This window comes from Megalops cyprinoides, chromosome 12 (genome assembly GCF_013368585.1).
Source record: "Megalops cyprinoides isolate fMegCyp1 chromosome 12, fMegCyp1.pri, whole genome shotgun sequence".
Classification (NCBI taxonomy): domain Eukaryota; kingdom Metazoa; phylum Chordata; class Actinopteri; order Elopiformes; family Megalopidae; genus Megalops; species Megalops cyprinoides.
This window is the reverse complement of record NC_050594.1, coordinates 17,613,447-17,638,084: the sequence shown is the minus strand read 5'-3', so window position 1 is coordinate 17,638,084 and position 24,638 is coordinate 17,613,447. Positions and strand designations below refer to the sequence as shown.

The 24,638-nt window shown below is 46.3% G+C and overlaps 1 protein-coding gene across 4 annotated transcripts in view; it reads right to left on the bottom strand.

Annotated features, from left to right (window-relative positions):
- Nucleotides 1–24,638, bottom strand: part of daam2 (dishevelled associated activator of morphogenesis 2) — a 113,667-nt gene that overhangs the window by 4,055 nt on the left and 84,974 nt on the right. For 3 of the 4 annotated variants that reach the window (XM_036542685.1, XM_036542683.1, XM_036542684.1), the window contains exons 6-24: nucleotides 20,358–20,691; nucleotides 19,314–19,424; nucleotides 18,957–19,060; nucleotides 18,778–18,844; nucleotides 18,426–18,543; nucleotides 17,486–17,624; nucleotides 15,333–15,391; nucleotides 14,782–14,966; nucleotides 14,333–14,650; nucleotides 13,891–13,998; nucleotides 12,794–12,823; nucleotides 11,930–12,036; nucleotides 10,281–10,365; nucleotides 9,742–9,848; nucleotides 8,592–8,680; nucleotides 6,042–6,210; nucleotides 5,761–5,868; nucleotides 5,391–5,451; nucleotides 2,994–3,125 (exon numbers count right to left, since the gene is read on the bottom strand). In XM_036542685.1, the coding sequence (XP_036398578.1) occupies nucleotides 2,994–3,125; nucleotides 5,391–5,451; nucleotides 5,761–5,868; nucleotides 6,042–6,210; nucleotides 8,592–8,680; nucleotides 9,742–9,848; nucleotides 10,281–10,365; nucleotides 11,930–12,036; nucleotides 12,794–12,823; nucleotides 13,891–13,998; nucleotides 14,333–14,650; nucleotides 14,782–14,966; nucleotides 15,333–15,391; nucleotides 17,486–17,624; nucleotides 18,426–18,543; nucleotides 18,778–18,844; nucleotides 18,957–19,060; nucleotides 19,314–19,424; nucleotides 20,358–20,691 (2,431 nt within the window). The remainder of the gene's footprint in view (nucleotides 1–2,993; nucleotides 3,126–5,390; nucleotides 5,452–5,760; nucleotides 5,869–6,041; nucleotides 6,211–8,591; nucleotides 8,681–9,741; nucleotides 9,849–10,280; nucleotides 10,366–11,929; nucleotides 12,037–12,793; nucleotides 12,824–13,890; nucleotides 13,999–14,332; nucleotides 14,651–14,781; nucleotides 14,967–15,332; nucleotides 15,392–17,485; nucleotides 17,625–18,425; nucleotides 18,544–18,777; nucleotides 18,845–18,956; nucleotides 19,061–19,313; nucleotides 19,425–20,357; nucleotides 20,692–24,638) is intronic. The other variant, XM_036542686.1, reaches the window with a different exon arrangement.

Here is a 24,638-nt window from a genome sequence, read left to right as displayed (position 1 = left end):
CATCTACAGCTGAAGTGGTTCCCAGAAAATAGGTGTGGGCAGGCCAGGGATGCTCGGCTTATTTGGAAAACATCTGTCATGTCTTGGCCCCTCTGCACCTCATGCAGCTGTGCAACTGGGCCAGGGGAAGGGCCGTTCTGATTCAAAGGAGACTTCCTCTGTCTACATCTACATGTTCCACAAAGGTTAGTGCAGGGGTGTGCAGGGATTTTTGGAGTTTGTTTTAAGCTTACACTACACTTGTTCTTCTCTGCCTCTACCTCTATGCCTGCTACAGGCATATGCACTAAGGACAGTCCACAACCCTAAATGACCCTCCATTATGTCTTTTATGCCTGCTTCTGAGCTATTCTTCATCTACAATATGATAAAGCAAATAAAAGCTGGCAGGATCAATACTGTACAGCACTACAATTTCGTGTATGACATTGAGCGACCTCAAGCTGAAAGAGCCTAGGGGCCTATAGTGTCTACCTCATAAGCACTTCTACCTCCAGCAGTCCAGCAGTTTAATACACCCTGCAGATGTAGCCTCTGTAAGGATCTGAGGGCTCTCCGGATCTCGACTGCATGGCAGGACAGATTCATTGAGTACATCACCCTGCAACCCCAATATTTGTGTTTAATCCAGAGCTAATGATGCGTCCAAGAGAGGAAGAGAGAAGACAGCTGCCCCTGAGGGAGTCTGGGTAAAGGCGGACAGAGGCCCTTTTGTGCTCTGAGAGCACGTGCAGCATTAAGCCATGGTTTTCCCGTGACGTCCAAATGGACTTTACGGTGGGACTGCCCCCCTTGAGCAAATAATTATTAAACAGGAGCGCACACAGTAGGCCTCTGTGATGGCAGCGGAGTGGTTTCTCCCCGTGGTCCTCCTCGTGGACGCTGCCGTGTTTCCTCAGCATGAATACTGACTCCCATTGATTCCTAGTGACAGTGCTCTGCTCACTCTTTCCAGAGCCATGAAGAGGTGTAGGAAAAGAGGATGGCTTAAGTGTAAGGGACGACTCCAAACATATACGCATCCACACACACACGCACACCCTCACACATGCACGCACACAGTCACACATGCACACATGCATGCTCTCATACATATATGCACACACGCACACACACAGACACACACACACACACACACACACACACACACACACACACACACACACACACTCTCTCACACACACACACACACACACACACACACACACCGCCACCTCATCAACCCCCGGGACTTCAAAATGGCTTCCTTTCATGTCTCTGAAAGACCGGGCATGCCAAGGAGGAGGCCAGGCTGCACTTCAAAAGGAATAAATCTGACAAACACAAAAAAAAGGGGAAAGAAAAACTCAGCCCAAGCGATGGGTTTCCCTGGGATGTTTTAGTCATTACGCAAAGCTGTGACACACAAAGGTTTCTCTCTTTCCTCTCTCGCTCACTCTCTTTTTCCCACTCTCTGTCTCTCCCCTTCTCCCCGTCGCTCTGTTCCCAGTTGCTTGGCTGTGTACAAGCTTGGCAGGGGCTCAGACATCTTAAAGGGGCTCACAGTGGAGCCCCTGGGGAGATCCCAAATCCATTCCACACATCCCATCCTCCTGAAGCCCCGCCTGACTCCAGCTAGTGGCAGTGACCTCAGACATGGGGAGCAGCGTGGCATGGTGGTAAGGTAAAAAGATGCAGGGCTGGTGATATCAAGGTTGCCTTTTTCAATCCCTGGTGGGTCAGTGCTAATGTACCCATGGGCAAGGTGCCCTGCTTTGCCTCAGTGAATATCCAGCTGAATAAATGGGTAACATGTAAAAAACTGTAAAAGCGATAGGTTGCTTTGGGTAAGAGCTTCTGCTAAGCAAACAGAGTGTTAGACCACTTGTTTCATCAGGTGCTGAGCATGAGAAACTTTAGTTTTCAAAATTGTTTTCAGAAAACTGCACTGGAGTTGAATTATAAAAGAACCTGGAAGACAGAATCTTTAACTTGGATGTGCATTTTTCAGACTAATTTCACTCTGCCTGAGAAAAGGAAAGCCCTTTGTGAATCATGCAAAAGAAAGCAGGAAAGGAATACAAAGCAGTTTTCTTTGATGTAGGCAGGCATATCCCTACAGGATATGGAAAACAAGCCATACACGCAGACACACCCACTCACTCACTTTCTCTCTCTCTCTCTCTCTCTCTCTCTCACACACACACACAGACAGACAGACAGACAGACAGACAGACAGACAGACAGACAGACAGGAACCACAGGACCAAATGTTGCAGAATTTCATGTAAGGTTCAGTCAGGTGACTGTGAGGGGTATAGGTGCTGCGTTTCAGCCACGTCCCTTGTCAGAAGACGGTTCGTTCATTATCCGAGATCTCCTTGTTTTCATATGCAACAATGCTGCTTTGGGTTATAGGGAAACATTTAGCCCAAAAAACTGGGGGATGGGATGCACACAGAGATGACCAGATGGGGAATTTTGCTAGTACACCAGGGAACACTGCTATTCTTTATCATAAGTGCCATAAGGACTCAAATAACCTCAGTGATCAGGGCATCAATTTAGCATCTCCTAAGGACACATAATAATATAACTGTCATCCAAATCAGCTTGATGTTTTTAAGGATGTCTCAAAATCTAAGGATGTCTCATGCTTTGTTTACTGATTTGTTATCATTATTAGTGTGTTCTTTGTATTGCTGCTTTTTCCTTTTTATGATTAATGTAATATTTTAGTATTTGTAACACATGAGAAACCCTATATTTTCCATCACTTTTGATACATGAGTAGGACCATGTAAATACAGTCTGTCGTTATTATTTTTGGTAGGAGCAGCGTGATGAGTCAACACAGGCTGAATGGCCTGTTCTCCTCATTAAAACACTCACTTTATTCTCACAGGGAACCCTGCAGACCAGCTGCAATTATCTTACTGCCTCGTCAGGCTTGACCTGTGTCCGCATGTCTGCAGTCTGTACAGAAAGTGTGTCAAATTTCCTTGTGCTTTTACCTTGTCCTTGGCCTCATTCAGCTGGTCTTCAAGCTCCGAGAAGCTAAAGCTGGCCACTGTGATGAAGTCGCTGACCACTGGGACGAACTTGTCCCCGCGGTCCCGCACACGGCTCTGCTGATACTGCAGCTCCTGGAGGACAGAAACCCATGTAGAATTAACATGTCTGGAGCTCCTTATATCAGGGATTTTCAGAATTTAAATCATTCAATTTTCAATAGGCTGGAACGAATATTTAATTTCAAAATGTCCACTGTTTGCCAGGACAATGGGGGAGATCTAGCAAGGGAAATTGTTTTCGTGGCAAGAATGTCTGAAATTTTACATTTACATTTTATTCATTTGGCAGACGCTTTTATCCAAAGCGACTTACATAGGTTACAGTTCTTTACAATGTTATCCATTTATACAGCTGGATATTTACTGAGGCAACTGTGGGTTAAGTACCTTGCCCAAGGGTACAACAGCAGTGTCCCAGCGGGGATTGAACCGGCAACCTTTTGGTTACGAGTCCTGCTCCTTAACCACTATGCTACACTGCCGCCCAGTGAACAGTTTGTTTGAGATAGTGGAGTGCTTCCTTGGGTTAAATCTACATGACCATGTTCTGCAGTCTCCACCCAAGGGGAATGTGACACCAACAAGCTGATAAAAGACAGCACGGAGCTAACGGCACAAGCACACTAGTCTACGCTGTCAAAGGAGCCTCATGTCTGTCGGGCACGCTGAGAACTTGGTAACACCTGGACACGAGAGAAATGTTTCACAAATCCGTCACATCACACCTCACGCCTGTGCGTTGCCATTATGGCACTGTCTGTCTACATGTGCTGGGATGTGATGACATCCACAGAAAAAACACCTCCACCCTCATCATCAACACCACCACCACCCCACAAACATGCTGGCAAGCAAGGCCATTCCGAGCCCAGCTCAGAGCCTTGGCTTTCCGTGAGACCTCTCCTTTTAATTGGCATCCATGCCTCCATTGTTCTGCCTCCAGGTCAGCTTCTTAGATTTGCGTTGGGAGGGGTGTGGCATGTCATCATTTGAGTGCTTTCCAGTCAGGGAATCACTGCTCTCTGAAGTTTTGAACAATTAATGAGAGGGGAGTGCGCAAATGTGATTCCTGAAATTTCCTCTGGGTGCCATACCAACACCCCCCACCCCCTGCCGCCCACAAGCTATCTCTGCCATTCTCTCTTCCAGAACATAATTAAAGGCACAGGATGAACCAGTCATTGAGAGTAAGCTGCTACACACAAACAGTGCTGAAACAGGGCTTTTCCCACAACTTTGGCTGAAAAACACAGAGAGAACCACAGTGTCAATCCCTCGAGAATTTCGCTGTCTTCCGGCTGATTTTCTTTCGGCCTTGATAATGAATTCCCTGCCTGCCAAACTGGAAGACGACATCACATCTTTTCCAGGCAGAGAACTTCGCTGAAAGCTTGTTTCTTTGCCCGTCCATACATGTACCACCAAGTGTGTTTTTGAAGGCTTGTGCAGCCTGGAGGACTGTCAGCACTGGTTGTGGTCCGTGAAATGTGGCAGCCCGCTGGCCTGGGTATTGACTACAGCTCGGCAAGCCTAGATGGCCATGTCTGGGACAGAAAAGCAGTCAGGGATGGTGGGCGAATTAGCTGCATTATTTGTTCTTTTCCCTCTGGCTGCAGTAGGGATTATTAACAGGAGAGTGGTGGAGTCTAACTGCGACCCTAGGGCCTGGTTGTGGGGGCCTAGTGCACTTGTATGTGACATACATACTTGTGTGTGTATATGTGTGTGCTAGCATGTAGACAGCAGGCTGCTCCCTCCTCTCTCCCTGATGATGTCATTAGGAGCCTCTGAGAGTGACAGCCTGGGCACTGGGCCGTACCACCCAGCGGGAGAGTGATGCATGAGCGGAGTGCTTTCGTGATCATCAGGCGTGACACTAAGTCTAATGTGTCTCACTCATCCTCATTGTTGGTTGGCCTTGAAACATAGGCCACTTGTTCATTCACTCTAATGGTGGCTATATGCTTGGTTTCCAGAGCAGCACCAGAACTGGGGGAGGACAGGGACAATGTTAAATGGTTTGAGCAATAGCTACAGGCAACTGAGAGGCTAATGATGGTGTGTGATGATTGGGTGGGTGGGCAGTGTGAGGCAGAGCTGACTGGTGAGAAGGACAGGGAACTGTATAGGTGATTGGCTACAGAAATAATATACTCTCAAGGTGATTGGTTAGAAGGAAAATGACAGAGGTGATGAGAGAGTGGTAGAGTGGTGGACGAGTACAGACGAGAGATTTTTTACAGGAGAGATATATTTGGCTGTTGGTTTAGAGGTATATTTGGCTGTTGGTTTAGAGGTACAAGTCACTGGTCAGGGGGTATATAACTGGCTACTCACTGCCTCTAAAGCCTTCAGTCCACTCTTGATGCTGTATACCTCCTTCTCCAGCTCAGCAAGACTGAAAGAGACACAGACACAGAGAATGAACAGTAAACCAACACACAGGGAAGAGCAATGTTAACAAGGGAAAGGATATGACTGGGTGTTGTACGCAGTGCTTTCAGAGCTAGTGTTCCTGGTGGCTCCTTGCTGTTTCTGTATGACATCAACATGTCATGTGATTTCAGTTCTAGTTCAGAGCTCTAAGCCCTGAGCTCACAAGACCAATCCCTCTACTCCTCAAATGGGCCAAGTCATCAAAGGTCAACACCTGAAGGTCACCCAGAGGACAGGGCCATGTGAAAGAGGCGCACTGGGTATCACTCACTTGACTTTGGCAGCCTCAGGTACACTGTGCAGGTCTTCCTGGATGTGGAGGACATCAGGGTAGTTCTTCTCAAAGATCATGATTAGGTAATGCAGCATGGTGATATTCCTGTAGGACACAACCACACACAAACCCATTCACACGCACACACACACACACACACAAGAAAGTAAAGCATTTAACACTGGATTTTTCAGCATTTTTCTGTAGCTGAAAACAGTGGAAGCAATAACACTCTGTGCCCAAACCAGAGTCCATTAACGTCTTCCATGACCTCTCACCTGTCTATGCTGGACTTCGTGTCCGCAATCTTGTTGAGGCTGGATACCTTGAAGCCATAGGCGTTGCCTCTCTGGCCTTTGTTCATGAAGTTTCCAAAGGCAAGGACCACCTCCAGCGTCTGCGTCAGACGCTTGCTCCGAATCACCTCCCGAGACGCACACAGGATAGCTGAGAAATGGAAAGGGGGAAAGCGAGAGTAAAAGAAGGAGGGAGGGAGAGCAAGAGATGATTTTTTTATTGAGGAATCTCTACCATCCAACAGAAAAACTCCACAGGAGAATGTAGTCATTCTCCAGTGTGAGCATTCAGCTCTACAGACCAAAGCTCTCACCAGCTCCAGAGAGTGACTTCAGCATATGTGCAGGAGTCCTGTTTCAGAAAAAGCCTGTCTCCAATGATTTAAACTGAGCCTGGGGCCAAAACCGGGCACTCCTACACCCGTACCCATCTCACAGAACCAGACAAAACTATTACTGAATCATAACCCTCAATCACTGGGATCTTCCTGAAGGAAAATAACCATTGTTGCCCATAGAACCCTGACAGATATTCCCTAATGAGGACTAAAGAGCAGAAAATATTAGCAAATATGCAATGACGTGCGCGCTTTCTATTCCAAGAGCTTACGAGAGCACGGAAAACAAAGAACAAGCTAATATTCGACGAGGAAATTCCACTGGCAGGAGCTCGCCGGTGCGTCTGTGAGCGGGTGCCATGTACCGGACCTGACCCCGGGTTTCACTCCGCGCCCCTCCGCTCACGCTGTGGATCTCATCAGGGGCTACATTTTTGAGGCCAGTCACTTAATTGGAGCCGTAGGCGGGGGAAGACCCCGCGAAAGAAGACTACAACAATGCGTTTTTTTAAAAGTGTTCTCCTGGGAGGAGGGAAGCACACGCAGCAGTGGGTCAGTTTTTGCTTTCAGAAAACCTCAGACTGCATGTGAAGAGAGTTAAAACAGGCGTGCATATCGAGCACTCCCAGCCGGGTTGAACTCATGAAAAACACTCACAGCCCTGTGCTGCAGCTTTTTGGTGGCAATTAAAAACCCCCAGGCCCATAAAACCCATTATAATCAATGACGATACACACTGAGTATCAGTCACATTCAGGGTGGCCTTCAGCAGCTAGGGCTGATTTATATTCCAGGCCTGAACCAAGACAATGCGGTGGGGACCGTGGGAGCGACCAATGAGCGCGTGTGAAGATGCCTCCCGCTCAGTCTCTCATCTTAAATAGCCTGTAGGCACATGACAAGAGTTTACGACAGGAGCGGGGTCTTTCAGCTCGTTAGGGGCCGTTACACTCCCATAACGACTCATTAACATCACCCTAGTCCATTACTACATGACTCCTACTCGCTTTCATCCCTCTCATGTGTTTACTGATGCTCTCTGATTTCTCTCCAGCCAGTTCCCACACAGAGATGGAGTTGTGCTGATGTAGCAGAAGAGCTGCTCATCTGGATTGAGTATGACTGTTTTATTGTTATCATAACAGGAGGAAAATTAGTCATGCACACAAAGTGATTGGCTAGTGCTGCATGTACTTGTGATAGGATTCCAGTCTTTTCATGTGTTTTTAAGCACTAACAGCTATCAGACTATGCCTAAAAAACAGCAACATAAGCATTTCCACTTCTGTCCCCAGGGACTGACTGACAGGACCTGGGTTAGGCTCTGTTTGGGTGAGGTTGTGTGTCAGGAGGAGATGGAGAGTATGAGTCTCTGATTGTGCAGTCTGAGCAGTATCATGAATGAATGCAAGGAGCGGCTGTGAGCTTCCTTCACAGGGATCCTACAAGCCAGGCTCCGTTATTGGAACCACCCGTGCGCACACACACACACACACACACACACACACACACACAAAACATAAACACACATAGACAACCAATATACTTTCAGACAAGCAAATATACGCATATTCTTGTTCACATACACACACAAACAAACACAGACATATGCAGCCACTCACTAATATGCTCATAAACAAATACACACACATATATACACACACACACACACACACACACACACACACTGCATGCCCCTTGCTTGGACAGAATCCCAGCTCTTTGAACTGCACAGCAGTGTTTATGAGAGCGACTCGCCCCTCTCAACATTTGCCAGCTTTCCAAAACAGCTTCCCTGGTAACACCATTCTTTATTTTCACTGGAGGATTTGAAAGTGCAAAGCCTATAGAAACACAGATACAGACAAACACACACACACATACACACATGCGCACACACACACACATTATAATCAAAGAAAGTCCTCCCTTGTGTGTCGTGGGCGAGAGCTCTCGGAATGCATTATTAAAAGGTCTTATTAAGCATCTTGCTGAAGGGTCCTGTCTTCCTCACATCTTGAGTTCTTTTGTGGAGTTTGGGAGAGATTGTGTTACGATTTGCATTCTGGCTCCTTCTCTAATCACTGTGGTAAAATAAGTCTGAATAAAGATCGACTGAGAAGATCCTGGCTGCACTCTCTCCCTGACTCCTGCGCTTATTCCAGATGCCCTTCAGCCCAGCTCCGAGTCCTACCTTCAACCTTCGGCTTGGCTTCTGCCAGGCGCTCGACAAACTTCTTCTTGAAAAACAGAGCCTGGAGTCTCTGCTGGTAGTGGTCGATCCTGAGGTGGGAGAATGGGAGAGGGGGGGGAGGGAGAAGGGGAAAAAGGGGAAAAAGAGGAACCATGAAAGAGAAAGAGCGAGTTAGCCATGTCTCAAGGGGAGTGTCATTTCAATGAAAACCCCCCTTGCTCCCAAGCTTTTATCACCTAATAGGCTACCACAAGCTTCAGCTATTTCAGGAGAATCATATCAAACACATAGAGAACCCCTTTGATAGGAGAAAGGAGCCAGGCCAGTTTCAAAGAAAGACTAAGCATATTGAATGTCACAAAAGAAAATACTGATACCCTCCAAGCATCACAGAGACCAAAGCAACTGCAGCTAAAAGGCTAATATTTCATAAAGCGAAAAAGCCTTTTTAATTATCAAGTGCAGTCAAAAGAATTGAATCAGTTAGAAGACTCAAACGAAGTGGAGAATTTCAATGGGAAGATCCTTGTATGCAGCCCATTTACGTGATTAAATAACCAATTATGGGAGCAGACATCAGAAGAATTTTTGGAAAAAAAAAACAAAAAAACTGCTAATCCAGGTGAAGCCCCTGCTTACCAGAGTGCTGTCCATACTTTTCTTGTTATTTCATTGCCTTAATTCGCTTTAAGCAGCTGGACATTTTAACCTTTCTCATTTTAATCTCAAAGGGGAGTTCCGATTTCCCTTAAAAGCTGACCTCATCATGCTCCTCATTTTGAAAAAGACTTTCCTGGATAAACTGTTTGCGCTGTGTTGTACATTACATTCTTACTATTACGAGCCACTGCAATCGTGAGTGGAGATGTCAGTACTGAGGTAATTTGCTCTGCACTCAACAACTCAATGAGGGTCAGATAACGCAGCGCTAGTACTGCAGCTGTTATGTGAGAAATGTTCAACCTCAGCCAGGGTCTGTGCTCAGAGCAGAGTATGTCAGACTGAGCTCTCGTAGTTTATCATGAGGCATTAGAGTTATTGGCATGCTTTGATTGGCTGACTGCAGTGCACAGAGTGCATGGTCATTTCTGATTGGCTGAGTGACATCTCTGACTGTTGTGACAGCTCGTCCAGGCGCTCCCTCTCTCACCTGCTCATCTCAAACAGGAAGCGGTCGGCACGCGCCATGCGCTCCAGCTCGTGTTTGTGCTCCTCCAGCAGGTCTATGTCACTCTTCTCTGGGACAAATTTCAGCAGCTGCAGGCCCACAGCGCAGCAAGATTAGCTTCCCACATCGTCAAGAACACAGACTGATTCACACTCTCATGAAATCACAGTCACAGACAGGATATACACAAACACCACTGTAAAACCCTCCTGCATAAAAGCTGAATAACACATGGGTCAGTCTGGGATTATCACAGACAATAACAACACAGATGTGCTAAATGAGTTTAAACCCCAAATTGTATTATTATTATCATTATCATTATTCATTTATTTTATTTCATTTATCATTATTCATTCTTTGCAGATGTCCTTATCTGGGGAATCACAGAATGGGAATATTTGAATTTCAGCATTTCAAACGGCACCCATGAGACATGAGTCTTTTATGCCTGCAGAAGATCAGACAGTGTGCCCGCAACCAGACTGCCTGGGGTCATTTAACATAGAGGGGGGCTGTACCTGCTCCAGCATATCCTTAGCCAGCTCCTCCCTCTCGTCCATCTCCAGTATTGCTCTTTTGATCTCCTCATTGCTCATTTTCAACCTGCAAGGGCCAAAAGGATATATGCATGTCAGAGCACTGTGTCACCTCTCACAGCTTCTCCGTACAGGCTTGTGCTCACTGAACGCAGTTGTGATGTCCAGTTATCAAGGGCATTACATAAACAAGGACTTACAGTGAAACACACACCAGTGAAAGCAAGGAACTTTATGTTAGTATCTTCCAGGCTACAGACCATGTATATACTAATACCAATACCAAATACCAATATATTTTGAAAGCAAAGTTCATGTCAGGATGGTTAATGAAAGTTGCCTAAAATAGAATCAGCATTATGAGCCATTTGCTTCACGTACAACATACAAAGTTCCATTAGTTGCTGCCCTATGACCTTACAGAAGTCTTGGTAATTTGTTCAGTGTCCAGCTGTTTCACTGATGTTAGAAGGGAAAACCATGCTAACACTGGTGGCAATTTAGTAAGCTTTGATTGACTTTCTAATGTAAGAGAAACATAAGGCTAACAGGAGGCTGTATGGGTACAGGCAACACCCATGTGAAGAGGAAAATAACGGCTCTTAGAGCTAGAGCTATCTCCCACTATAAAGTGCATTGAAGTTCACAGTTAATCAGCCATCAAACGTGAGTTGACAGGTCACACATGTAAACATGCACAAACGCATGCTCATTCTCCTCTCACACACACAGACCCCCCCCCCCCCCCCCCCCACACACACACACACACACACACACACACACACACACACATACACACACAAACAGGCAGGGCTGGGGGTACAGAAAGTAGAATGAGAGGCTTGGGCATCTATCATTGTGATCAATGCCTGCTGTGCTCCATACTGCACAGTGAGGCTCTGACCGTATTACACAGGTTTATCGACCTATTGCTGACCTCATTACAGCACTGCTCACGCCCCTGGCCATCCAGTATCAGCTGGGTCACACTTACATCACTTTAAAATACTGCTTATTGATCATTTGATCTTGGACACAGATGTAATTGCATGCCTTATCCATTTTTAAACAATGGCAAGAAACACTAACCAAATATCTGGCTAGTTATTTAAAAAAAGCATGTAATTTGCAGCTGTGTACATTCATCAGTGTATCAAGGACACTGATCATAAAAACTGACAGAACATACACTGCATTTGTTAGTAGTATTTGATTGTTTTCACATGCTTATTTTATTTAATTTCAATTCCCATCTGGGAACCAACTGCATGTATTCGGAAGTTCTCAATATATTTCAAGCCATACTTTGGACCATCGTAAGATCAGAGAATCAATAAAACATATCCTGCCCAACAGTTCATATTACCCTTTGTGTAGCCAGACATTTTTATTCATTTGCTGAACAGATGTCACAGTCCATCCAATGAATTTGCATAGCATGTAAATGTACAACATGTTAATGCTGAGCTCATTAAAGGGATGGGAACCCCAGGCTACAGCAGTTCTGGTGTAGTGCAGTCTACTAAGTCATACCCCTCACATCACACAGGTCTTGAACCTCAAGCAATGCATTCAATAGCTGCTTCTGCATGTGCTGCAGGTGGATGCAGAGACATAGAGTAGGTACGCACTTGGAGAGCAGGATGACGCAGTTCTGGGCCCGGCGGCCATCGATGACTGACAGCTCCTTCACCTTGCGCGTGCTCATGTACAGGTCATCCATGGAGCCTGACTCTTTCTGCAGAGAAAAGACACAGAAGAGGATGTGGGTGAGCCAGCCGACCAAGCCCACTGCATCAACAGCTGGTGTCCAGCAAGACCATCAAAAAGTCTTGTGCACTAACAGGAAAGAAAGACGCCTTTCTGTGAAACAGCTGGACAAGAGCTGTTGTGATATGACTTTGAAGATTAAATTATTAATAAAATAGTTTTGCATAAATCAAACTGTCAATGTTGCTGTAACAGACTCAGATCAAACTCAGTTTAGATATTGTGCTTGGCCACATACTCACGTATGCACGCTTTTAACTCGGATTATAAAAAAAACCTTCAAAGTAAAAGTAGGCTATTTATGGACTGCAGTTCAAGACTACAGGAATGACGTATGTAGAACAACTTCCAAAGGAAGCTAATTTCTTCCACAGCACCACAATGCACTCCAAAGACTGGCTGGCAATGCCCTGCATTGGAACAGGGTCAGTGGATCACTCCTATCCACTGGGGTGCCCACTGTGCCTGGCAGTGCCCTTTGCCCACATGGTCAGGACATCCCAGCCAATCTATTAACTCTACTCTAATTACAACAGCATGGGGGAGACAATCCCAAATGTAACTTTCACACAGAATTCTTTTTTTGCAGAGTAGCGCTGAAAGGTTCTGCCTAAGTACATTGCCCGCTTGGCCACGGACAGCAGTACTGACCCAGGAACAGGTAGTGGTATGGATAGATAGGTGTGAATCCCCTTACAGGTGGGCACCAGGAACAGTGGACTCACCTGCTTGAAGGATTGGTTAGTGAGCAGCTCCTGCCCAGGCAGCCGAAGAGCGCAGAAAAAACAAAATTGAAACACATGCAGAGATTAATACCTCAAGCAGCAGAGACTACACCAGCAGAGCTTTAGATTTCTACACAGGGGCTGGCGTCACTTACATCTTCACTGGCTTACTTCATCACCTCTATCATCATCATTGTCATTGTCATCGTTGTCATTATGGTCACCATTATCGTCAACATCATCATCGTCAACACTATTATCAACATCATGTCATTGTACATACATTCAATCAACACTGACTCCCTCTACAACCTGCCTATATGAATTACTCACCTTCCCAAAAAGGAAAGCTTGAAATGTAACATATAAATGATCTGACCTGATATTTATACATATTTATTTAAACAATTTGGAGGTGACCTTATGCAAGGTGACTTACAGAACATTAGAAAATACTAGGCAGTTTTGGTTTTGGTCATCTGTCATGATGATAGGTCCACCTGATTTTGGCAGTGTGATAACCCATGAACCAGAGAAGACACTGGCCAGCCCCTCTACAGCACTGCATTTAATATAGCATGCTTCAGCTCTATGGCATCTACAGATTCAGCCATCTAAGGAAGAAGAGCTGCTAATGCTAAAGCCAGCCTGCAGCCAGGCATTCAGCTTCTACTGAGACTGAGCCCCTCCCTCCCCATCCCTCTCCTCCCCAAAACCCCTACTATCTCCTCAAACCCGCCAATACACACACAATCCAATCACAGTACATCACAGTTCAATGCATCATTCCAGGGAAAAAAAAACACTACCATTATAAAACCAGACACCCAATGTGCAAAGAACAAACCAAACATGTCAACATTCACACATCATAGACTTGTTCATGACCTACTACACTATGATAATTCATTCACAAACATGCCACTAAAACAACAGGATGGGTGGAACTCCTTCAGCATATATGACTGAGAACGTCTACAAAAATATCTGAAATCCCATTAGATGAAATAAGAGAGCCCCGTTCCTTGAGGTGGAGGATCAACAATGCAGACAACAGCCACATGATCCACATGGTCCATGTCTTCAGTCCCCAGTACCTGCTGTCTCTGGTAGGCTGAGAACATCTTCTCAATGTCCTTAAGATCCAGGATCTTGAAGGCCCTCAGGTCATCAATGTCATGCCAGATGGTGCCATGGATCTTGTTCTGAGCATAGGGGTGAATTGTTACTCAGGATTAATCTGAGGCAGTCTAAATACATTGAGCTGTTCTTCAAATAGAATGAGACTGTAACTCATCCTTGAGAACATTTTTCTCAAAAATCACTTAAGTTTGTGCTGTGCCTTCTTGTCACACACTCCTTATTACACAGGGATTATAAATGATATGTTATCATATAAATCCATAATCTGCTTCTTTATTTTGGTTAATAATTGAGAAAGGTCAGCATATTAAATATACAGCTTTATCAACAGACAAAGGTGCAAACTGGGAAAGCTTGAAAGGTCTGAGAAATGAAAATTTGGCAACTGAGACTTGCCTCGCCCAGCTTAGACCAGTTGAAGGACTTGAGTGGATGTGAGGGCTGTGGGATGGACTTGGTGCGCAGGGTGGTGGCAGTGCTGAACGCTGGGGGCCCGGGTGGACCTGGAGGTGGTGGTATTCCTGGGCAGAAGAGGGGCGGAGCTCCGGGAGGAGGAGGTGGGCCTCCTGGGGGAGGAGGCGGCGGTGGAGGGGGTGGGCAGGAGAAGGGAAGAGGAGGAGGGGGAGGAGGGAAGTCGCCCATCATAGGAGGCGGGGGAGGAGCCAGAGGATCTCCAGGAGGTGGAGGGGGAGCCAGGAAAGAGACACTGCCACCCTGGTGAGAAAGAATGAGGGAGAGAAAAGTGTTCGCATTTAAAATTCAAATGTTATTAGATTTTGAATAATCCTTGACAGACTGACAGAGTGGCAGAGGCAGATGGATGGATGGAGGAAAGGCCTGCTTACTGAGATGTCGTTGATGCGGGAGGACAGATCCAGCACTTGCTCCCGGGCACTCCGCAGCTCCACGCCCTCCCTCTGTAGCTTGTCCTTCATCTTGTTGAGAGTCCTCATCATGTCCTCTTTCTCTTGGGTTTTGGTCTCACACTCACGCTCCTTCCGCTCCAACCGCCCTAGCAGCTCTGCATGCTCTGAGGAGGGAGAGGAAACGCACACCGCTGTAAACACACACACACACAGACACACACACACACACACACTTTCCTTGCCAGGGGTACACAGAAACCCAGTGCCCCCTCTCCCCCATCTGATGCTGGCATGGCTTTGGTATCTCATCTCTTTGTGTTTATGTCAGTTTCATAATCGTACATGGTACACAGGGGGACAAGACATGTCATATTATGTCATTTCCTGCATTGTCTAGGCCAGCAATTAATGCCATAGTGAGAGGGAGTTACTAAAGAGTATTCTAGTGTGTACGCGTACACAGCGTATGGGTGTATGAGTATTCATACAGGGGGCAATGCTTAAGTAAGTGCAAAGAGTGAGTCATTTACCTTTCCTGAACTTCTCTGCCTGGTCTCTCCACTGTTTGACCTCGTTCTCATTCACCAGCCTGCCACACATGCAGACAAAGCATTCAGAACACTCACGGAATGGCAGTTACGTTTCTATTGCTAGTACGGCTGTTGGTGTCAGTATAAACCCCGCCAAAAGAATTAATTTTGTCCTTGCCGTTGTTATTTCTTTACATTCTCAAAGTGTTAATCATTAAGACGATACTTCAATGCAAAGCATCACACAAGGTAAGGAAGAGCCAGTCATATTTAATATCCCCGAACATGTAGAACAAGTACAAATAGATTAAACTTTTGAGACTTTTAGTGTGGAGTTAAGGAATGGTAGATAATTGACATTTGAAACCTGGAAACACTCTGGATCCCACAGCTGGGTTTGAGAAAGAGGGAGAGAGAAGGAATGCGTGTCATTACAAAAGATGAAAAAGAATTCCTAATTCAACTGTCCTTTCACAGACCTTAAAACATATTACTCTCAGTCTGAGCCACTGTCATTTGGGCAAAGATGATTTATGACAGTGTGTCCATGTGTTTTGAAAAAAAAAGTCTATTCTTAGAGCTTAGGTCAACATAAAGTCATTTGTAACACATTAACTGACAGTAATGGCTCATGTTTAATGGTGCACTTTTGGCCATTGGCCAATATAAGGAATGCTTTCTCTATTTATGTGATTTTCCTAGCACAATTTAGAAGAAGAAAGAGCCATTACAATCACAGCCTGACTATATACAGTGGAAAAAGATAAAGGATATATTTCAACCCCATAATGGCTGTGCAATTGGCAGTAATGGTGGTTGGATTTGCATTTACACTTAATAATACAAAAGTTTGTTTGCTACCGAACGGGGCTGCATTTAGGTGCAAGAATCAGATAAACAAAGGGCTATAAAGAACTAGCTAATACTGTCCAAGTTTACCTAAGCTGATACTTTATTCAGACTTGAGACTAAACAAATGGATCATTCCTCTATTTCTCTTCTCAAATGGAAAAGAGGACAAGAGGGACTGAGACAGAAGGAGAGCAAGCCAAAGAGAGAGAAACAAGAAATGTAGAGAATGAAAATAATCTAAAAGAAAGGATGATGAGAACAGCAATGAAAGTTAAAAAGGTAAAAGGTAAATTTTGTAGAAAAACGTTAATGCATGTTTTAAGGTAATACTGAATGTACTGTATGAAGTGTGGTGTGTGATTATTCTCAAAGTTCAGTGAAATGTATGGTAGGAACCTCCCAGTGCTCCATTGTAACTGAGGTCACCAATTCAGTTAGGTGAGATCTGAAGCAGAGCGAATTGGTACAGACAACCCTCACAACCCAATCAAACAGCTGGCTGAAAATACATAAAATACAACACTGAGATTATATGGACATCCTCCAAAATTAATTACTTGCACCATCTTCCTGTTCCAACATAGAAACCCTCAGCCTCACGCAGATTAATTAGCAGGATCTACTCAGAGTCATTATGCTGATGTTATGAGGGTGGCCGTTTTGATGTCAGCCGTTTTCATACAAATCCACCTTTGAAAGTGCTCCAGATCCACACCTGCTCCTGTACTCTCTCTGCCTAAATAATGGCAGGAATTTATCCCTCCAAAAGCATGATGCAGATACTCCTATAACAGAGGGCACCACTGTCTCCCTTGGTGACATTTATCTCAGCGCCTGCCACAGTGCACCTGGTGGATCCTGTAAACAGTGTTGTGTGTTTGCGCTTTTCACTGAAGCCTGAAAGACTGGGACATCACAGCGCTCTCTGATGCCAGAGCCTGCTTTGATCTGTGCAGATCTAACCGGCTGGCGGACACCCTGAGATTCAGTGTCACTGTGTGAGGATCGACCTCTAAAAAATCAGCATAAGCCATTTTCAGCTCCAACAGCTTGACAACACTTCTAAAATGTCATTTCTGAGACTTTTGAGGCAAAAGGGACTTATTCCAGTTATAAGAGTTAAAAAAAACGTATTCAGTACTTTTAATGTTTAATAACATATTATTTAAATATAATAAATCATTTCCAGAACAGTCACTAAGCTGAGATACCAACACTACCACCCATATTTAATCATTGGCAGAGTGAAATGGGGATTGGGGGCAGCGGCGGCGGGGGGCGGGCGTGGGGGTTGGGCTCACATTCGGATGATGCTCTTGACGCTGAAGTTGTCCAGGGGCGCGACATCAGGGTCGTCCCCCTTCTCGTCCTGCAGGACGATCTGCTGTAGGATCCGGTCAAGGAGCTGCCACTGCTGCAGGCTGCCCGCTCCGCGCTTGTCTGAGGAAGAGGTGTGGACAGAGTCACTGCCTGTGCCGTGACTAACATCAGTCTCTATGGAGGAACTTTTTTTAGGAGCCTCTGAAAAGTGTGCTGAGCAAACTGTTATATTACCTTACAGTTTTGTTTCAAGTGCATGAAAATGATTCCAGAAAGCCTTCTTTTTAACTGGAATGTTTTGGAAATGTGTGGAGAGATCTGCATTACTCGAATGTCACCGCACACTCCTTTTTCTCGCCAAATGGTTAAACGGACTGTATTTGACCTTGAGGTTTTCGAGGACGCTCCAAGACAAAGAATGACATTCAGGGGCAAAAAAAACATTCATTCTGCTCCTAGTGTTAAACGCAATCTTAGATAAGAGCCGATGCAGCCAGCTGGCCCGGGAGGCAGGAACAGCTTCATTCATTCATGCTAGGTGCATAGATAACATTCCAGCATCTGACTTTAAGTTGACCTTCATGCTGTAAAACAAAAGGAATCTGACAAACTCTAATTGGCTCTTGATTGATGAAGTGGATGAGAAAAGGTATGGAGGAGGAGGTGTGAGGAAGGGGGGGACTACATGATAGATCAGACAGGTGGGATTGGAAGCAGGGGTCAAGTTATAAGGACAGAACAGGGCAGCATACTGAGAGAGAAGGCAGGGATATAGGGAGAGAACAGGTAGAGGTACTGGGACAGAGCATGTCAGGGTATAGAGTTAAACAGTAGGCAGGGGTATAGGGAAAGAAGAGGGTGTATAGGGAGATTTCAGGTATAGGGAGGGTCTGTGTTGTGTGGGAGGTGTGTGACACTCACAGGGCATCTGAAGGCAGTGCTGCAGAATGGACAGCAGGTAGGGGTAAGCGTCCGTGTGGGTCAGCTTCTTCTTGATCAGCTCAAACATCTGGCCGGCGCTCTTCGTGTCTACATGCACCTGTGAATGTGAACCGCCATGCAACACTGAGCACAGAGCCATCTCCACCACTTCAAGCCTTCCAAACAACTCAATCACTTATGTTAAGTGCTGAAGCCCTATAGATTACAGAATGGAAATAGCCAGCTCTGTTCTGCTGAATGACCAGGTGAATGGTCATGTTACCCAATGCCCCATACAGATAGTAACTGACATAATACAACAAGGTCCAGGGAGGTAGATTGGTCCACTCACCATGTCAAACCGTTTGGCCAGCTCTGAGTCGTCCTCATTCCGCACCATCTCGAAGAAGTCCAAGTGTCTGCAGGGACAAGGAAGACACGAGGGTCACCCTGGGCACTCTGAACACTGTTGGAGGGCTTCCTTTCACTCAGTCTTGCGTATGAAAGGATGCGCTGCTGTGGCTGTCTCACCTGTCCAGAGTGGCGTTCTCGTGTCCTCTCAGCTTGTCAATCACTGGCTGGATGCCCAGCATCAGAAACTCGTACCTGAGGTGGAGCCGGAACTCCAGGTTGTCCTGCGGAGAGGGCGACATTACTGGTGTGAAACCACACACACGTACACCCACACACACAAGCACAAAGACACATAGAGACACACACCCACACACTTTTGACTGCTATTGAATGGCAGATAGTGTTCTATGGAGCAAATGATCTGAGATTATCAGCGTACAGCTGGAGTGGCAACAACGTCCACTTTGGGGCAATAGAGAACATTCTGTAATCTCACACAGACAGGGCGTGGCCAGACAGCGGTCAGTGGCTCACCTCCCCGGCTCCTGCATTGAGCACAGCATTGATGAATGACATGATGGCGGTCTTCAGGTTGACCTCATCTCTGTAGCGTCCGGTACTCCTGTCCAGCTCGTTCAGCAGTGTCTGAAGACAAGAAGAGACAGGGTCAGGACAGCCCCAGGGCACCATAGAGATATTCTTTCACATCCCTAGTGGCATGGTGCTTCTTTTGCCCTTTAAACACTGAATCAGACCTGCTCCAGTCTAGAATGGGTGAGAGCGTGGCTTCCACACTCTATAGGAACTTAATGGCAAAACAGTGACAGGCCATGGGTGACAGTGTTGAAGAGTAAATTTTGAATGAGCTGTTGTTCTAAGCCCAGGAAAGTCAGTGGTACTGAGTGAATGTCCATTAGGTCAAAGGTAAAGGGTGTTGCAGAGTTAACATGAGCTAACTGCAGTAATTTACTGTGCCACTGCTGGGAACCTGAGGCAGGGAGTTTGTGTTAACAATCTCATTTAACATGCATTTACTGTAGCTCTCATGTTTCCCTTTCCCTCTAAAGGACATGCTCTTCAGGGTTCAGTCTAGCAGGACAGAGCCTGAGTGCACTGTGTGTATGTGTGTGTGTGTGTGTGTGTGTGTGTGTGTGTCCGCGCACGCATGTGTGGGCAGTGTGTGTGAGTGTGTGTGAATTTGTACATGTCTATGTGTGTGCATGTATGCATGGAGGAATGTTCAATCTACCAGGGCAGAATCTGAATGCACTGTGTGTGCGTGTGCATGTGGCTTTGTGTGTTTGCATGCATGTGTGTAAGCACATGAGAGATATTCACTTTGTGTGTGTACAAGTGTGTGCAAGTGTTTATATGTGTATGTGTAAATATGGATGCTTACAAATGTGCATGTTTCAACGCATTTAAAGGACACTTCAAGTGAACCATAATTACCACAGGTCTGCAGTGTCTGACAGAAAAGCATATTGCAGCACAAAACTGCCTCAATCACCAGTTACACTGGATGCAGGGCCTGTGTGCTTGAGCCTCAGGTTCTGGGTGTGGTGAGGCCAGACCTACCTGGAAACGAGTCCTCTCTGCAGCGTACTTCTGGTAGTGGACCATGGCCTGCAGGACCTTCTTGTGGCCGTCAGGCACCAGGCAGACGGCGCCCAGGATCTCCAGCACTGCCACCTTGGTCTTGATGTTGTCCTGGCGCAGGCTCTGGGAGATGGTGTTGATGCTCTGGGGGTGGGCCAGCACGTGGGCGCGGCCCTGCGAGTTGTTCATGAGCGCCTTGATGCAGCCGATGATGGAGGTGTGGATGCGGCTCTCCGACGTCTCGTAGTCCATGCTCTTCAGGAAGTTGAGCAGGCACGTTAGGCCGTCCAGCTCGATGAAGCGCGTCACAAACCTGCAGTGCGCACAGGCCACAGGGGACAGTTCAGTCACAGTCACATGGAGACAAAGTCATGCCCCTTCTAAAGACCATGGTTAGGCTCTACATTCAATGTAGAGTGATGCTCTGTAAGCATGTTGCTCTTAAGGTAAATTGTTAGGTAGTATGCTTTTACTTTGATATGTTTTACTCTACAAGTAAGAGCTTTGGTCAAATAAATTAAATGACAATAATGTCAATAAGCCTTGCTGTCAATTAGGGTGTAGATACACTGATCTTTTGCTTGTTGGAGTCTGATGATGGGATTGCACCTGACCACAAGCCAAGGTTGTCAACCCCCCATTTGGACATCATAAAGGACGAAAAATAAAAAATGGGGGAGATGGGGTGCATGAGGGATGCTATGAACAGCTGAAGTGAAAAGGAAGAGGTGAGATTTAATACTTGTGGATGGGACCAGGTTCTTAATTGTTAAGGGACTGTCTGGAAATTCTCCCCCCAAATCTTCATTTGAAACTTTAATTAAAATAATAATGAGATCTGAGTTCAGTGCTCAAGGCTTGTGCAGTGTAAGCACCATGGCCCTGCAAGGACATATGTGTCACAAGAGACACCATCTTATTTTCCTCCTACTGTATTCCACCGCACTGTCCCTAATCTTAACTCCAGCTCATCGAAAACGACCTCACCACAACCCTCATCAGCAGTGCTGATTACGGTCAATTTAGTCATTAAAGTAATGGCGTTTCCATGACATTCTTACACATAGGCATGAGTGCAAGGCATCAGGGCAATTAGAAACATAATTTGTATCCATTAGGAACTTTCTTAATTAAATCCCAGAATTGTTTTCTTTTCTTTGACCTATTCGTGTTTCACTTCACACAATCACTAGTACTCTCTCTCTCTCTCTCTCTCTCTCTCCCTCTCTCCCTCTCTCTCTCTCTCTCCCTCTCTCTCTCTCTCCTCCCTCCAGCTCAAAGGTTCAACTCAGAGGCTGACTTGTAGAGTGGGAAACACAGGGTAAGTTATGGCCAATAATCATAACAGATACATTGTTTTGACACGGTTCAACACAAGGTGTCCAAGTTCCATCCACTCCCACTGCTTTCTTGGCTCCCAGGAGCACCAAAAACACTCTCTTCCTCCAAGACACATAAATTATACCACTATTATCCAATACATCTGATCTTCACTCTCCACGATATGCTATCAAGACCACATTTCCAAAGCAAACGGCTCACCTGGTATTCATACAAGTGTGCTCAATGAATATACGATCCCATGATGCAGAGGAATGCAACCGTGAGATCACAAGTGCGCTGCATAAAATTTACCCCTCTTTAAAATGGGCTCTTGTAGGGAGCGTGAACATGGTGATAAATGGTGATAAATGCCATTGGTGCCAAATGGTGATAAACGCCATTGTCACTAGGATCATCAGCACCGATTGAGTATTCCACATGGAGGTAAATACAGCTGGAGTTACTGGCCTCTCACAATCTCTGCTGGATATGTCTAAATGCATACATTTCATTCCTTATCTGAATTAAACACTTCTGGGAAGATGTATTCAAAAAAAGGATCAGTTTGACCTGAAGCTGCCTTTAACCCTGAGAGTGATATGCTGAAGTGCTGTATTGAAGTAAATGAAGGGCCCATCTGTGCAGGTGATGGAGAGACACACGGTTGGCAGTCCAGATTGAATAAAAGCAAGTCTGTAAGGCAATGAAAGGGAACATTCTGCCGCGGCCTCTCCAGCAGGACCGTTTCCAGGGGAGCCATCATTTGGGTTTGGCCCTAGGTGCCGCACACATGTGGGTCAGCGCTCGGACCCACAGAAACGCATCCTGAGTGGGGTGGCCTTGAGGGGTCCTAAAAGCAGACAGACTCGCAGCCTCAGCCCCTGTCTTTCAGCACTCACACAGTAAACAGTATGAGGAGAGTGCCAGGAAAGTCTGGCGCAGAGACGGATCCTAAATCAGAGAGAGGCCATCCCTGCACAGACAGATCATGGTGGGGCGGGGGGGGGGTTGGGGCTTGACAAGCGGCCACGTTTCGCAGCTGTGAGGGAGGGTCGGGTGTCGAGGTGTTTATACTCAGCCAGCCCCCAGCTTACCGGGGTGTTAACAATCAGACTGTGATCTTAAGGAGGTCAGAGTCACATGATCCAAACACGCTATCAGACACACACACGTGCACATGCGTGCATGCTTAGCTCACACACACACACACACACACACACACACACACACACACACACACACACACACACACACACACACACACACATACACACATGAATGCACAAACAAATGCAAATGCATGCACATGTGCACACACACACACACAAACGTGCACATGCACACAAACGTGCACATGCACATGTATGCAGAAGCACACACATGCACATGCACGCATTAACACACACACATGCTCACACTGTGTGTGCTGTGCTTCATTGGCACCATGTGTTCCCATTTCCTATAAGGGGTTTTTCAGCACTGATGAGAACTGACTCAGAACTGGGAACAATGTACTGTCATATACTGACGGCCAATGTTTTTTTCCCACTCCTTTCAAACCTCCACATGAATTGATCTTTTTCAGTTCTGACTTCAGAGGGCTCTCCCTCAGCCAAACACTGTGCACTTGGAGCGAGAGCTGCATACTTATCTACCCAAGGAGGTCTAAGCCCCAGAGTCCCAGGGACTGTTACTGCATACACTATGAGCTGAGGCGATTGAGCGGCTGAGTAATGTCCAGACACAGCCAATGACCGTGGCAGAGAAAGAACATTCTAACAAGTAACGACAATGAGGAAACCAAATGAAAATGACAGGTAGAGAATCAAAGGGTCCTGGCGATGAACCAAGCCCTGGAAACTGGAGATCTATCAGTCTCAGGAGACTGCTTGGCTTCACTGGACCAGGTCTCAGCCCTTTGAATCAGCAGCCTGTGGCCACTGACACTGATCTGTGCTGACAGAATTAGTTTAGTGTGATAAAGAACAAAGCCAGCAGAGTGCCGAACGCTGGCAACCGAGAGCAACTCCGCAGAACGCGGGCCACTCCCCTCAGGGGGAGGAGGAAGAGGAGGAGGAGAATGAGGGGCAGAAGCATCATCCAGCCCTTTAAAAGCACAGTGAGGATGGAACTCCCTGTGTGGAGTTGGATGACGGGGAGGCAGGAACATGAAGGTAACCCTGCATTGCATTTCACACATGCCCTTTCTTTCTGTTCGCATCATGCCACTGATTATCAGTTATCACCGGGAGGGACAGGCCGTGACAGATTCTGGTTGGCGAGCCGCAGTGACCTGCCGCTGCACCCTGCCAAAAAGAGCGAGTTTAACCCCCCCTCCCCAAAATCCACCCGCCTGCCTGCCAGCCTCCTTCTTCCACCCAAGCATGTTCTCATTCAGACACAACAGAAATATTCAATGTTTTTGTGTTCTGCTGTAAGGTGCAGTGGAAGGGCTTTGGAAGCAGATTAGCATTGCCTCAGTGAAAGTGTCGGCGCCACTTAGGGGGATCGTCATGCGATCCAGCCACGGTTCAGGGAAAATACATTTCATCTGATGTAAGGCTGGGTATGTTCTACCTCCCCAACAGGAGGGGGTGTTTCAACCCGCAGAGGAGCAGATCCCTGTCACACCACACTGAGGAGGCATGTGTGTGCCGACTGTGGCACCTTTCGAGTAAGCTTACATCTCCACATGGGTCTGGGCAGATGCTGTACTTTCAGGAGACGTGGGTCTGCATCTGCCTGTGTGCTCCTCGCAAAGGGCACCCATACAGTCTGGGTGCAAAAAGCAGGCAAGAGGAATGGTTATGACAGAAAACAGTCGAAGTGTTCTGAAGATCCTGATGGGATCCCTTTGAAGCCTTCTACATCTACATGAACATGCATATATACACACACATGTGCACATACACACATGTACACATACACACACCTCTC